The sequence below is a fragment of the Callorhinus ursinus genome, unplaced genomic scaffold, assembly GCF_003265705.2.
Source record: "Callorhinus ursinus isolate GAN/ISIS: 27379988/994484 unplaced genomic scaffold, GSC_fseal_2.0 scaffold38, whole genome shotgun sequence".
In the NCBI taxonomy this organism is placed as follows: domain Eukaryota; kingdom Metazoa; phylum Chordata; class Mammalia; order Carnivora; family Otariidae; genus Callorhinus; species Callorhinus ursinus.
In genome coordinates this window covers 9,344,587-9,359,713 of record NW_027397100.1, presented here as the reverse complement: position 1 = coordinate 9,359,713, position 15,127 = coordinate 9,344,587, and the positions used below count along the sequence as shown (strand labels likewise).

At 44.9% G+C, this 15,127-nt stretch overlaps 2 protein-coding genes and 1 long non-coding RNA gene across 3 annotated transcripts in view; 1 reads left to right on the top strand and 2 right to left on the bottom strand.

The window, feature by feature from the left end:
- The window catches only part of SAMHD1 (SAM and HD domain containing deoxynucleoside triphosphate triphosphohydrolase 1), a 57,001-nt gene extending 55,367 nt beyond the window's left edge, over positions 1–1,634 (bottom strand). The window contains exon 1 of the mRNA XM_025876312.2: positions 1,294–1,634. Coding sequence (XP_025732097.1) covers positions 1,294–1,501 — 208 coding nt within the window. The 5' untranslated portion in view covers positions 1,502–1,634. The remainder of the gene's footprint in view (positions 1–1,293) is intronic.
- Positions 1,635–1,790: 156 nt separating this feature from the next.
- Positions 1,791–8,365, top strand: LOC141370562 (uncharacterized). The gene is made up of 4 exons (XR_012374708.1): positions 1,791–2,032; positions 3,963–4,078; positions 4,405–4,779; positions 6,166–8,365. It is a non-coding gene; the product is annotated as an uncharacterized lncRNA (long non-coding RNA).
- RBL1 (RB transcriptional corepressor like 1) overlaps positions 5,762–15,127 on the bottom strand; it is a 75,029-nt gene continuing 65,663 nt past the window's right edge. The window contains exon 22 of the mRNA XM_073880455.1: positions 5,762–5,976. Coding sequence (XP_073736556.1) covers positions 5,902–5,976 — 75 coding nt within the window. The 3' untranslated portion in view covers positions 5,762–5,901. The remainder of the gene's footprint in view (positions 5,977–15,127) is intronic.

Here is a 15,127-nt window from a genome sequence, read left to right as displayed (position 1 = left end):
TGAAACAGAGAGCCAACGACATAGTCAATCATATTTTGGAGACAGAAAATATAAAACTACTTCATTCCCACCTATTGCTATTCAGAGAAAAATTCCATCCAGAGTGGAGGGAAACCAAAGGGGAGAGGAGAAAACAAGTACAATTTCCCACACCATCAACTATTTTTTTTTAAGCCTTTAAACACCCTAGACAAATGGGACTCCACCCCATAATTGCGGAAGTGTACTAATTTGTAAATGATACCACCTTCCTATAGAACACTTCAGAGAATAAGACAGAGAGAGGGTAAGCTTCATATCCACTAGGGGAAGTTGAGTAGATGTCAAAGGATGGATGCTTCAACTTGAGCCCACTGCTTAAAACTCACAATCCACACATCTCCCCATGTGATATGGCCAAGGTGGGGACTGCTGAGAGTTCAGTGGTCAGCTGAACAACCCTAGTGTTCAGATTTAACTAGGGAAACTGATTTTGGAGAGCAAAACATCAACATTACCAAGCTCTACAAGTACAGTCAAACATATTGAGCCCTACTGGGATGCTATGGTAAGGCAATGGGGATTCAGGGATTAACAAAACATGTCCCCACTCCCTTAAGAAAACCCCGCCTTGAGAGATGATGGGAAGAAACTGAAACTTAAGAGCAGCAGCACATACTCTAAGTGGCAAGAGTTCAAGGAGCTGCAGTAGTAACACGGAGGGGTCTCCTGAGCCCGGTGTGCCTGGATGACAGGTCTGGGGAAAACGTTCTTCTAAGAAAAGGAACCGAGTCTCGCCCGCCCGGCGCTGCAGTGCCAAGTTCCCGAAGAAACCCAGCAGCATCAGGCCAGGTGCCCCACCCAAGTTCACAGTCCCCGAAGTCGGCTTTCTTTCAGCGGGTCCCCAACCCCAGAAGCCCCATTTCTCCTTCCTCCATCTCAGAGTGCATTCCTGCGCGCCCCTTCTGTACCTCCCCGCGCCTGGTGTCTCCTCCCCGCCTCAGGTTTCCGTTCTCAGCTGCAGGTCATTCCTCCAGAGGCGCCCCCCGCCTCAGGTCCACCCCTGTGGGTGCCTGCCCGCGCAGGTCTCCCTTCCCCGCTTCAGGGCCCCTGCTCAGGACGGCTCTCCGCCTCAGGTTTCCGTTCTCCGCCTCAGGTCCACCCCTTTGGTACCTTCCCGAGCAAGTCTCCCTTCCCCACTTCGGGTCCTCTTTGAGGCCCCCAGCTCACTGCCCCAGGGCGCCCTCTCCTCAGGCCCGCAGTCTCCGCCTCGGGTCGCCGTCCCCCGGCCCCTCAGCCCTCTAGCCCTGCTACCTCGGAAACGGTCCAGCAGTCGGGGATCACTGAAGCCACTGCGCTTTAGGAAGCAGCACACCTGCTCCGGGCCCCAGGTCTGGTGATTTGGGCGGAGTTCGGGGCTCGGGGACGTCTCCGCCGCCGCAGAACGGATGTTTGGCGGCGTTCTTGGGGTGCCATCGCATCGGGGCCGCTTGAAGGGCTGTTCGGAGTCCGCTCTCTGCATGGCAACAACCACTGCCGGCACAGCACAGTCAAGAACCGCGGCGCTTGGACCGCGCGCAAGCGCACTGACTGCCGGTCGCAGAGGACGAGTCCGCACAGCACTGCCAGCCTACTGGCCTCCCGCGCAGGCGTACTGACAACTCAGACCTTGGGGCCAGGCAGCCCAGCCACTTCAGCCACCAGGCCCCCGTGCGCAGGCGCAATGACAGCCCACTGGTCCTCAATAGGTCCCGGAGTTTACAGAAAGGGAGTGACTAGAAGCAGAGCCAAGGGCGTGCTAATAAGGAGGTGTGGAAAGACTGTACCTAGGACCCATGGAAGTCCCGTCACAGTCCGGAGCAGGGGCTCTTCTGGTGAATTGAGGGTGCCTTCCTCCAAATGAGTATCCCAGATATACCCTTGGCCGTGTTTCAGATGCCCCAAACTTAAAGAAACCTAAAAGGCCATCAAGCTGGCCATCTTCCCAATTAGAAAAAAATGGGCAAGAAGCTGATCTGGAAGACCCTGGAATGATTTCAAATCTGATATGAAGGTAATCTTGTATTTCACAAGTTCTACAGTATTGCTGGGCAGTTAGAGGGCCCTGGGGGTGCCTATCCATGAACTTTTTTTTTTTTTTAAGTAACGTATAATGTATTATTCGGGGGTATATGTCTGTGATTCATCAGTCTTACACATATCCATGAACTCTTATCTTCAGGTCTCCATACAGAAGCTGACTTCAAACTTCTCTCCAAAAGAATCCTCAACCCCTCTCTCCACCCCAACTCCCTGCCCAGAGGAAAGGAAGTGGCCAATCTGATTACTGTTAAACAAAAATCACCTGAGTAGATTTGAAGATCTAAGTGGCTTTATTCAATGACTCACGAATAGGGCAGCATCCCATCTAGGGAGGAGAAAGGAGATCCGAGGAACTGTACAAAATGGAAGGTTTTTAAAGGCAGAAAGGGGGTAAGACAAGGAAGTCATAGCAAAAGAAAGAATTATTTTAGGCAGAGTAAGCCAACATTGGGGAAAGGCAGGAGTCTACCTACCTGCTGCCTCACCATTGCTGGCCAGGAAATTCCAGACTGACTGGTTAAAGGTCACAGTCCTGAGAAAGGCTGAAACTGCAGTTAGGTTAGATACTAAGTTTTGGTTTGCTGATGTGGGGCTTAGCACAGGTGACTTCATTTTGGACCTGTTTCTTTTTCAACATTACTTAAAGCTTATCTTCAAGGACTTTTACCACCTGGTGGTAGCAGCCTGTAAAACTGAGAGGCATGTCCCCATCATGGTAATCACTTGGGGGCAAGACCAAACTTCCCTATAAATCCTAGTGCGTGCAATTAATTGGTAATAGGACCACTACTACCACCACTAAAGCCAATACACTGCCCCATCAACCCAGCCATAGACCCATCTAGGGGATAAAGGATGAATAAGACAGGGGCACCTGGCTGGCTCAGTTAGTAGAGCATGCAACACTTGATCCCAGGGGTCATGAGTTTGAGCCCCATGTTGGGTATAGAGATCATTTTAAAAAGCAAAACAAAACTTGTAATTGAAAAAAAAAAAAGGATGAAGGAAACAGATTATCATTAAGCAGTATGAACTAGTGGTCTGGTAGAGAGCAAAATATCCTTTTTTCTTTTTTAAAAGCAATCTCTATACTCAATGTGCGGCTCGAACTCACAACCCTGAGATCAAGTGCATGCTCTACTGAGCCAGCTGGTCACCCCATAAAATATTCTTAGCATACACTTAGAGCTTTACTCTGATGCTGGGCACTGTTCTAAGGGTTTTACAAATATTAATTAATGTATGTATCATAACAACCCTAGGGTGTAAGGAACTGAGATACAGAGAAATAAGTAAATAGTTTGTTCATGATCACACAGCTAGTAAGTGATGAAGCCTGGATTCAAACCCAGACAGTCTAGCGTGGCTCCAAAATCCATGCTCTTAATCACTTGCTAACTATTGCTTGTTGATGGGAATTTTGATATAAAATTATTTTATCTTAGCTAACTCAAAATTTTCAATTGCTCCCTTGTCCCAAAGACCCATGGGGGAAAGTATAGAGGGGCGAACTTGCCTTCCATCTGCACACAAGGGCCAGGCTCAGCAAAACACGCCCTTAAGCCCCAGAATGATTTGAGAAAAGAACAGAGAGTTGCCAAGACTCATGAAACCCAAACAAAGGGGTAAAAGAGACAATGAATAACCTATGAATGAAAGCCTATTTCAACTTGGAAATGGCTAGCTTGAAAACTTGTATTTTTTTTAGACTTGTGGGAAAATCTGCCCTGATTGCAGTTTCCTCGGCAGTAGAAGGTGGTATAAAGCAGGGTTTTAAATTTAATCAACTGGGTTTGTTCAAAGCAGTTGCTTTTGAGAACTTTAATTTTCTGTTTATGTTTGTTCAAGAATGTCATTTAATGCCATATTTATTATTTTCCTCCTCATCCTCTACTTTCTAGGGGCCCTAGATCTTGTGTAAGGTGGTCGGTTACTTGCTCAAGGTCACATGGCTGGTAAGTGACAGAATGGAGATTTGAAGCTGACTCCAAAACTTCAGTGCTTTCCAGTTTACCAGGTCAGTGACCTCGACTCACAGTCCTGGTGATCTTGTTCCATGTCATCTTTCTACAACATGGGAACAGTTACCTCCTTGACAAAGGCCCTGTGCTCTGGTCATGTTGAAGGAAAGGACGGCTCAGCCTCTCCTCTGATGTCAAACTTGCCAAAGTTCAGACTAGAAAAAACTGTCATTTCAATTAACTAAAGGCCCATTGCTTCATGACTTTGAATATCCCCAGGAATTTTTCCCTGCCCTTACCTAGCTACCTTCCATCCACCCAGCTGAGCTGGGCAATTTTATTTCTGTCAGCATTAACCATGTGGTTTTAAATCTCTCCACAGCTGCTGCTTCAACAATTGCTGCTGGTTCTCAGTGCTACATGTCACTCTCTGTTTCACTTCCTCTTCACCCTTCACTGAACCTAGCCTCCTCAAGACATTGTTTTATTTTTTTTAACATTTGCCCCAAATCCCAAAGCCACGCCAAAATTCTTTTTTTTTTTTTTTAAGATTTTATTTTCATGTAAGCTCTACACCGATGTGGAGCTCAAACTCACAACACTGAGAACAAGAGTGGCACGATCCACCAACTAAGCCAGCCTCCAAGCCAAAATTCTTTATAACAAATAGTAATTCATTTTCTCATCTGATAAAAATAATGCTCAAGAAGGAAAACTTGGAAAGTAAAATGTGTATATATGCAAAGATTACTTCCTGGTAGGTGCTCCATAAATCTTTTTTTTTTTTTAAGATTATTTATTTATTTATTTATTTGACAGAGAGAGACACAGTGAGAGAGGGAACACAAGCAGGGGGAGAAGGAGAGGGAGAAGCAGGTTTCCCACCGAGCAGGGAGCCTGATGCGGGGCTCGATCCCAGGACCCTGAGATCATGACCTGAGCCGAAGGCAGACGCTTAATGACTGAGCCACCCAGGCGCCCCTATAAATCATTTTTTAAAAAGATTTTATTTATTTATTTGTCGGAAAGAGAGAGAGAGCACAAGCAGGGGGAGTGGCAGACAGAGGGAGAAGCAGGCTTCCCCCTGAGCAGGGAGTAAAGAGCCTGAAGTGGGACTAGATCCCAGGACCCTGGGATCATGACCTGAGCCGAAGGCTGATGCTTAACCAACTGAGCCACCCAGGCGTCCCCATAAAACTTTTTCTGTTCATAAATGTAAAAACTTATCTCCAGGTCTGGGAATTCTTTGAAAAAAGAGACCTTGCAGAATGACAATAGTTACCATATTTGAGTATCTGCTATGAGTCAGAACTTGCAGAATGACAATAGTTACCATATTTGAGTATCTGCTATGAGTCAGACATGTGCTTTACTTTATATCCATAATTTTTTTTAAAAGATTTTATTTATTTATTTGACAGAGAGAGAGCACGAGAGCAGGAACACAAGCAGGGGGAGCGGGAGAAGGAGAAGCAGGCCTCCCGCAGAGCAGGGAGCCCAATGCGGGGCTAAATCCCAGGACCTCAGGATCATGACCTGAGCCAAAGGCAGATGCTTAACAACTGAGCCACCCAAGCGCCCCTATATCCATAATTTCTAATCCTTATAACAACCTGTCCATAGGTATTATACTAGTTAGACTTATTTGGTTATAAATACATTCACCCATTCATTCAAGAAATCTTTTTTGGGGTACCTGCTTCTCCCTCTCCCTCTACCTGCTGCTCCCCCTGCTTGTGCTCTATCTTTCCAATAAATAAATAAATAAAATCCTAAAGAAAGAAGTAAGAGTTGCATGATGTACTTACTAAGCCAGCCAGGTACCCCTGGCCTTTTTAAGGAAGTAATTAAAGTTAAATGCAGTCATACAAGTTGGCTCCTAATCCAACAGGACTGATGTCCTTATAGGAAGTGGCACCAGAGATCTCTGAGGCTGGATGCTTGGTTCCTGGACCTATTTTGAAAGCATAAGCAGTGTTAAAGTTGTATTAGTTATACCATTAATTTAGCTGTACATTCTGGGTTGTTGTTGTTGTTATGTTCCTCACTTAATTGTGTTTTATGTTCCTCTGAGCCCTATGCACAATTAATCATTAACTGTGCCTTTTTCACTCCCTATTCCCTGTTTGCACATTGATTATAGAAACCTGATGGTAATCAGATGATGACATTTGTCTTGAAATTATCTGACATACTCTGATTGTACCAAATCCTGGATGGCGCCTTACTGTCCAGAAGAACATATACATTCAGATTGTTTCAAGGCTTCCCTGCTCCGAGATTTCAAGAAACGCATCACCATCCTGATGCAGGTAGGCCGGGTCTAAGGACCTAGAGGGGGCCCCTACCAGGGGACCTACCAAGGACCAGCCAAGAGGGTCCTTGACTTTGCACAGGATAGAAATCAAATGCAAGCCAGGAGGAAATGAGAACAGAGTTTATGGGGTGTAAGTGATAGAGTGTAGCAGATGGAATATCAGAGAGACTTGGGAAAGTGAGCCACGCTGTTGCTCGGGGTTAAAGGTTTATATTGGAAAGGGGTCCAGAGTACCTGTTCCTTCAAAAAGCTAAGGTAGGTTCCGATTAAAGGTGAGTATCAGGTGAACAATAGGTGTTATTCCATAAATCACCAACTGTAGGGGGACTGATGACAGTGTTGATGGAGGTTTGTTCGAAGTGAATGTCCTGGAACATGACTGGGATCCAGTTCTTCTCAGATGTTAGTGATGTAGGAAAGATGTTATTAGCGTTTGGAAGCCAACGGCCAAGAAAGAATTCTTGAGACGTCTTTGGTGCAAAAAGGTGATTTTATTAAAGCACGGGAACAGGGCCCGTGGGCAGAAAGAACGGCACCGGGGTCACGAGGAGCAGCCCATTATAGACTTTCAAGTTGGGAGGGGGTTAGGGATAGCATAAATCTCTAAGGAATTTTGGAAGCAAGGTTTCCAGGACTTTGAGAGGGCTAGCTCTTTTTGGGAAAAGGTCATTTATTACCATCTAATAAAACCTTAGTTATGAGACCCTTGAGATGTGTATCGGTGGGCCATATGCTTGGGGGATGATTACCAACACGTATCTTGGGGGGGTTTAAGAGATAAAGGAAATTTCCAAAGGAATTCTTATACGTTAAAGTAGATTTACAGGATTTTGGGGGGGTGGGGTCGTTCAGGCTAGGATTGCCTTTTGCCCTTAGCAAAGTATTAACATTGAGGCAGTTGAGTCCCTAGAGGAATGTCACTCTGCCTGTTTCAAGGACTTATCAATGGGCTGTAGGTAGTAAGGAAATTTTGTAATTTTTCTTCTGCCTTTGTTTCCCACATCATTAGCAGGTGTTTGAGGGCCTGGGACAAAACTTAGAGAATGATTAACTTTCTTGTCATACCCTTGAGTGGGAACATAGCTTCTTTGGTTTGGCCTAAGGTTGGACATTTGGTTTACTCAGATGCAAAATATAGAGCATGAGTAAATGGCATTTAGCAGAGACACAACAGAAATGGAGCCTTTCTAAAATCGAGTCCCTTCCATTTCCCTATCTTGTTCCTTTATTTTTTTATTTTTTTTAAAAAAGATTTTATTTATTTATTCATGAGAGACAGAGAGAGAGAGGCAGAGGGAGAAGCAGGCTCCCAAGGAGCAGGGAGCCCGATGTGGGACTTGATCCCAGGACTCTGGGATCGTGACCTGAGCCGAAGGCAGACGCTTAACCATCTGAGCCACCCAGGCGCCCTATCTTGTTCCTTTAATATAGTTACCTCCTTCCCCACAAACAGTTCCTAGGCTCAACAAAGCAAGGTGACTTTGGGAAGAACCCTTTGCCTTCTTGTTGGGCTGCTCTTCTGATAATAAAACTTTCTTTGCTTCAAAACTGTGGTGTCTCTCTCCATCGTATGGGGGCCTCCAAATGTGGGGCAGTGATCGGGTGGAAGCCTGGGAGGTGAAAGGATTCACCCAAGATAGAACAAAGGAGATAGAAGTTTACTGAATGCACCGGGAGGGAGCAGAGGGCACGACAACAGAGGAGAGCCTGTTTGCAATGTTGCAGTGGGTGGTGGCTGTCTTTAAAGGGGGAAGATAAGGAGGTATGGCAATGTATGGAATTTTCCCTTTTTTGGTAACTGTGCCTGATTGTAAGTAGCCCATTGGTTAGTTAGGGCCTATGGATATTGTGAGATGGTCACCCAGACCATAGAGAGGTCTCACCAGAAACCAACTGTGCTAGCACCTTGATCTTGGACCTCCAGCCTCCAGAACGATGAGAAACTAAATTTCTGTTATTTAAGCCACTCAGCCTGTGGTATTTTGTTCAGGCAGTCCTAGCCGACTAGTACACATGGCCAACATGTTCTAGGGGACTCCACTCCTGAGTTGACCAAAGGTTGGAGGGACATTTTGACTTTGTGGTTGCCAATCTTTGGGGCCCAGGCTTCTTGGTTATTTCCCCAAATCCTAGGCTATTGGATATTATGCAAAATAAAGTCACACATATTTGTCTGTTTCTCCACTCTGAAGTGTGCTGTCGTTATTAACAAAAAACACATATTGATTCAAGTGTTGAAGGCTTTGATCTTTTTTTTTTTTTTTTACGTTTCTTCCCCAAGTTTAAATACCTTGTTTACATTTAAAAACCTGATCCTTAAAGAGAATGTCTAAAGGCATTGGTATGCTTGGGACTTGTTAACCACTGTTATTAACAAGGAAAAGAGTTTCAGAATTTCTACTAAGGTAGGGCTTGAGCCTGTAACCTGAGATTGGAGGAGTTGTCTTTGGAGTTTGCATAACAAACATACTGAATTTACCTATACTGTGAGTTAAAGTAGACCACTAAACAGAGTGTTTTAAAGATTTTATTTATTTATTTGAGAGAGGGAGAAAGAGAGAGAGAGAGAGAGAGAGAGCACATGAGAGGGGGGAGGGTCAGAGGCAGAAGCAGACTCCCTGCTGAGCAGAGAGCCCGATGTGGGACCCGATCCCAGGACTCCAGGATCATGACCTGAGCCGAAGGCAGTCGCTTAACCAACTGAGCCACCCAGGCGCCCTAAACAGAGTGTTTTAGACGCTCTTACTCATTTTTCACAGAACTGAGAAAAACCTCTATCCCTAGGGAAAAGAAGTACCATTTGTATTTGAAGTAGCTGCAGGAGGGGCACCTGGCTGGCTCATTGCTAGAGTGTGCGACTCTTGATCTCAGGTAATGAGTTCAAGCCCCACGTTGGGCATGGAGCCTACTTAAAAAAAAAAAAAGTGAAGCAACTGCAGGAAAGTCAACTTTCCTTAACCCAGAGCTCTCTGAGTATGGTGTGTATGTTTGCAGGGGGCGGGGGGGGCGCACAAGGAACTGGCACCAGATTCTGAGGAGGAGAGCAGTGTTCCTTGGGGAAAAGACCCTGTTCCTTGGGCAAGTAGTTAAGGGGGCACTGAAATTTCAGGGTGTTGGCGGAAGCTGGTGGTGTTAGGGTTCTAAGGTGGGAAGTTCAGAGAAGGCACAGTAAAGGCAAAGCATTTGGGGTTTGCAGGAGGCAGCTGGGAGAGAGGGTTTAGAAGAGGACTGAGTAAGGAGAGAAGATTGGCATTGGAGCACATTAACACCTCTCCCCACCCCCACCACTTTTGTTGCCTGGAAATCTTCCTACAGGCTGAGTTCCTTCTGTGGGAGATGGGGGTGGGAGGATCTGCTTCAAAATAGAAACAATGGATGTTTCCCAAGGCAAAGGAAGAACACGAAATTTAAAGAAGAAAACGAAACTTAAGAATACAGCCAAGGACTTCCCAGAATACAGGGGATACTTAAATAAATGAGTCACTCAAGACTAGTATCGAAAGACATGGTGTATCTTACGGATTAAAAATTGGGCTGCAGTCCAAGGACAGATGAATGGATAAAGAAAATGTATACACATACAATGGAATGTTATTGAGCCTTAAAAAGAAGGAAATTCGGGGGAGCCTGGGTGGCTCAGTCAGTTAAGTGTCTGACTTTGGCCTGGGCCATGATCAGGGTCCTGGGATCCAGCCCCACATGGAGCCCCCACATCACATCAGATTCCTTGCTCAGCCAGGAGTATGCTTATCCCTCCCCCAGCTCATGCTCTCTCTCTTTCAAATAAATAAATAAAATCTTTAAAAAAAGAGTAAATTGATTTACCACTGCTTCTAAAAAAAAAAAAAAGGAAATTCTGACATGAAACAACATCAATGAACCTTGAGGACATTGTGTCAAGTGAAATAATCCAGTCACAAAAAGACATACCTTATGATTCCCCTTATATGAAGTGTCTAGTGTAGTCTAACTTCTAGAAATTAGAATGGTGGTTGCCAGGAACAGGAGGGAAGGAGGAAAGGAAAGTTACTTACTGGGTAGAGAGTTTCAGTTTCGCAAGATGAAAAAAGTTTGAACATTGGTTGCGCAACAATGGGATTGGAGGGGGACAGAGTCACATTTGGATAGGGTAGTTAATAGGCCTTTTGAGAAAGTGCCATTTAAGCAGACTTGAAGGAGCTGAAGGAGTCAGCCATGTAGGCGTCCGGGGGAAAAGCATTCCAGATAACTAGAACAGCAGGTGCAGAAGCTTTGAGGTAGGATCATGCCTGGAGTTGAGAAATGGCAAGGATGGGAAAAGTGAGAAAGGGGAAAGTGTTAAAAGATGAGTGCAAACCATGTGGGAACATACGGGCTACAAGCTGTAAGCAGCTCTGAGGTCCCATCCAGTTAGGACTACATTTCTAGGGGAGGTTGAAACTGCAGTTAGATTATGTATTAATTAAGCACTGGTTTGGGAACTCAGTCTAAGTAACACCATTTTGGGCCTGTGTTTTCTTTTTCTTTTCTTCTTCGTCTCCCCCCTCCTTCTTCTTCTTCTTTTCTTCTCCTTCTCGTTCTTCTTCAAAAATCCACAGTATGGAAAATTGCTCAGCAATAGAAAATTCTTTACACATACAACATGAATGAATCTCAGAACCTTACACTAAATGACAGAACTCAAATACGAAAGGTTACATACTGTGCATACATACATTTTGTATGAAATTCTAGAAAAGAGGGGCGCCTGGGTGGCTCAGTCGTTGAGTGTCTGCCTTCGGCTCAGGTCATGATCCCGGGGTCCTGGGATCGAGCCCCGCATCGGGCTCCCCGCTCAGTGGGAAGCCTGCTTCTCCCTCTCCCACTCCCCCTGCTTGTGTTCCCTCTCTCGCTGTGTCTCTCTCTGTCAAATAAATAAAATCTTTAAAAAAAAAAAAAGAAATTCTAGAAAAGGCAAAACTATAGTGACAAAAAGATCAGCAGTTGACTGATTAGTGTGTGGTGGGGAGGATGTGGGGAGGGCAGGGAAGATCAGAGGGCACAAGGAAACGTTCTGATGTGGTGGAAATGTTCTATGTATGAATTGTAGTGGTAGTTATACAACTGCATACAATTACTAAATTTCATCAAACTATATACTGAAAATGGGTACATCTTACTCTGTAAATTATACCTCAGTCAGGCTGGAAAAAATTCATTATAACATATACAACTTAAGATTTACACATTTTCCTTCATGTAAAAAATAACTGTAACAAAAATGTTTTAAAAAAAATTTTAAGTAATCTCTACACCCGACTTGGGGCTTGAACTCACAACCCCAAGATCGACAGTCGCTGGCTGGCTCAGTTTGGGGAGTGTGCCACTGTTGATCTCACAGTTGTGAGTTTGAGCCCCATGTCGGGTGTAGCAGTTACTTAAAAATAAAATCTTTAAAAAGATGACCTCTGACTGCCTTCTGCTCAGGTCATGATCCCAGGGTCCTGAGATCAAGCTCCATGTCAGGCTTCCCGCTTAGCAGGGAGTCTGCTTCTCCCTCTCCCTCTGCCCTTCCAACCCCCCGCCCCACCTTTTGTGATCTGTCTCTTTCTGTCTCTCAAATAAATAAAATCTTTAAAAAGATGACCTCTGAGTGGGCACTATAGTTGTTTCTTTTTTTTTTAAGATTTTTATTTGACAGAGAGACAGCGAGAGAGGGAACACAAGCAGGGGGAGTGGGAGAGGGAGAAGCAGGCTTCCCGCCGAGCAGGGAGCCCGATGCGGGGCTCCATCCCAGGACCCCGGGATCATGACCTGAGCCAAAGGCAGACGCTTAACGACTGAGCCACCCAGGCGCCCCGGGACTATAGGTTTTGGTTTTTTTTTTTATCTTTTTGTGTTGTTTATATATCTTCTAATTTCTGTACAATGTTATTTTCTATAATTATTTCCTGAAGTGATGATGAAGTCAGTAAACAGTGAAGTTCAATTGGGTTTGGTGGTGCAGCGTCAGGGAGGTTGTATGAACCTGGAGCTCCATACTCTTGGCCTTTATCCTCTTCTGCTGGCCTTGAACTTGCCTGTTTTTTTTTTTTTTTAAGATTTTATTTATTTGAGAGAGAGAGAGAGCATGAGAGAGGGGAGGGTCAGAGGGAGAAGCAGACTCCCCGCTGAGCAGGTAGTCCGATGTGGGACTCGATCCCGGGACTCCAGGATCATGACCTGAGCCGAAGGCAGTCGCTTAACCAACTGAGCCACCCAGGTGCCCTGAACTTGCCTGGTTAAGAACAGCCTGGGATGTTTCACAAAACTGTGCATCACACTATTGATCTGTATAGTTAATAAATCCTCCACAGTGATTCTTACCATTGGGAAATTTGATGGAACTAATGCCTAAATAGACGATCTGAAACCTCTGGAACATTTTCTTAAGGGTCTGTCACTGATGCCAACTAACCCCACCTGGAATCTATTAACATTCATTATTTCTGGAAAGTCATCCCTGACTGTGATCCCATACATGGCCAGTTATGTGACTCTCTGTGGTTCCTATTCTATCCCCACTGCCAGTATCTTAAAGCATACAGCTCTTCTTGACTAGGGGTTTACTTTTTTTTTTTTAAAGATTTTATTTGAGAGAGAGAGTGCACGCAAGAGAGCACAAGCAGGGGGAGCGGCAGAGGGAGAGGGAGAAGCAGACTCCCCCATGAGCAGGGAGCCCAATACGTGGCTCCATCTCAGGACCCTGAGATCATGACCTGAGCCGAAGGCAGCTGCCTAACCGAGACACGCAGGCGCCCACCAGGTGTTTACTTAATTCAGGGATTGGCATTAGTGACATTTTGGGCTGGATAATTCTTTGTTATGGGGAGCTGTCCTGTGCATTGCAGGATTTTTAGTAGCATCCCTGGCTTCTACTCACTAGACTCCAGGTAGCATGCCAGCACCCGAACTGTGACAACCAAAAATGCAAACAAAAATGCCTCCAGTCATTGCCGAATATCCCTTAAGAGGACAAAATTACTCCCAAGTTAAGAACTACTAACCTAATTTGTCTCTCATATCAGTCTAACCATCCTCTAATCCATCCTTTGCACAGCTTCCAGATTTCTAAACCTTGCTATTCCAAGTGTAGTCCTTGAACTAGCACCGTTGGCGTTAAGGGAGCTTGTTAGAAAAGCAGAATATGGGGCGCCTGGGTGGCTCAGTTGGTTAAGCAACTGCCTTCGGCTCAGGTCATGATCCTGGAGTCCCTGGATCAAGTCCCACATCGGGCTCCCTGCTTGGCAGGGAGTCTGCTTCTCCCTCTGACCCTCCCCCTTCTCATGTGAGCGTGCTCTCTCTCTCTCTCTCTCTCTCATTCTGTCTCAAATAAATAAATAAAATCTTTAAAAAAAAATAAAATAAAATCTTAAAAAAAAAAGAAAAAAAGAAAAGCAGAATATTAGGCCCAACCTCAGATCTACTGAATTAGAATCTGAGTTTTAACAGCATTAACAATCCCTGGTAATTCCTATGCTCATTAAATTTGAGAAGCACTACCAGGTCTCTAACTTGCTTGAGTGTAAATATCACTTGGAACAGAGGTTAACAAAACAAAATTCCTAGGTCCTTCTCCTGGGGATTATCATTCAATGGTCAAGGGCAGGACCTAGGAATCTGTATTGTTAACATGTGTCTTGGGTAATCCTTATCCTTGGGCAAGCTTGGGAACTGCTCCTCTAAAATAAACATCAGATTTTGTCATTATCCACCTAAAATTAAAATCTCTTTAGTGACTTGCAATGGTCTACAGTAGTGATTCTCAACCTTAGGTGCTTAACTAGGGAGTATTTAGAAATCCTGATGCTAGGCTGTTCCCCAAACCCATTAAAAACTCTAGGGGAGGGACACATCCATTGGGGTTTTTCAAAACTCCCCAGTTATAGCCAATGTTGAGAACCACTGGGAATGATCAAGCCTGAGCTCCTTAACCTGGATTAAAAAACCCAACTATGAAGGCCCCTGCCTGCCTTCCTAGCCCTACTTTGGATCATATTTTTGCATATGTACACTGTACTCCAGCCTCACTCAACTGCCTGTAATTCCCAAATCTGTGTTACTTTCATGCCTCTGGGCCTCTCTACAGGTTGTGCTCTCTGAATGGCAAACAGTTATTCATCCCTAAGGACTAAATTACCACTTAGCTTCCCCTTTAGAGTGATTTTAGATTTCCCTGACACTTGCCCAGGCAGAGTAAATCATTCCCTTCTGTATGCTTACACTATCCCTCTTTGAAGATTTATTTGAGAGAGAGAGAGAGAGAGAGAGAGAGAGACATGGAGCAGGGGAGGGAGAATCTCAAGCAGATTCCCTGCTAAGCGCAGAGCCCGACATGGGGATGTATCTCATGACCCGGAGATCATGACCTGAACAGAAACCAAGAGTCAGGCATACTCAACCCACTGAGCCACCCAGGTGCCCCAACACCATCCCTCTTTGTGTAGAGCTCTATTACTATACTTATTTTACAGTTGACTCTTGAACAACATGGGTTTGAACTGTGTGGGTCCACTTATCATGCAGATTCTTTCTGATAATAGTATAGTACTGTAAATGTATTTTCCTTATGATTTTAACATTTAAAAATATATATATGTTTTATTTTTAAAGATTTTATTTATTTGAGAGACAGAGAACGAGAGATAGAAAGCACGAGAGGGAAGAGGGTCAGAGGGAGAAGCAGACTCCCTGCCAAGCAGGAAGCCCGATGTGGGACTCGATCCTGGGACTCCAGGATCATGACCTGAGCCACCCAGGCGCCCCATTTAAAAATATTTTTAACTGAATT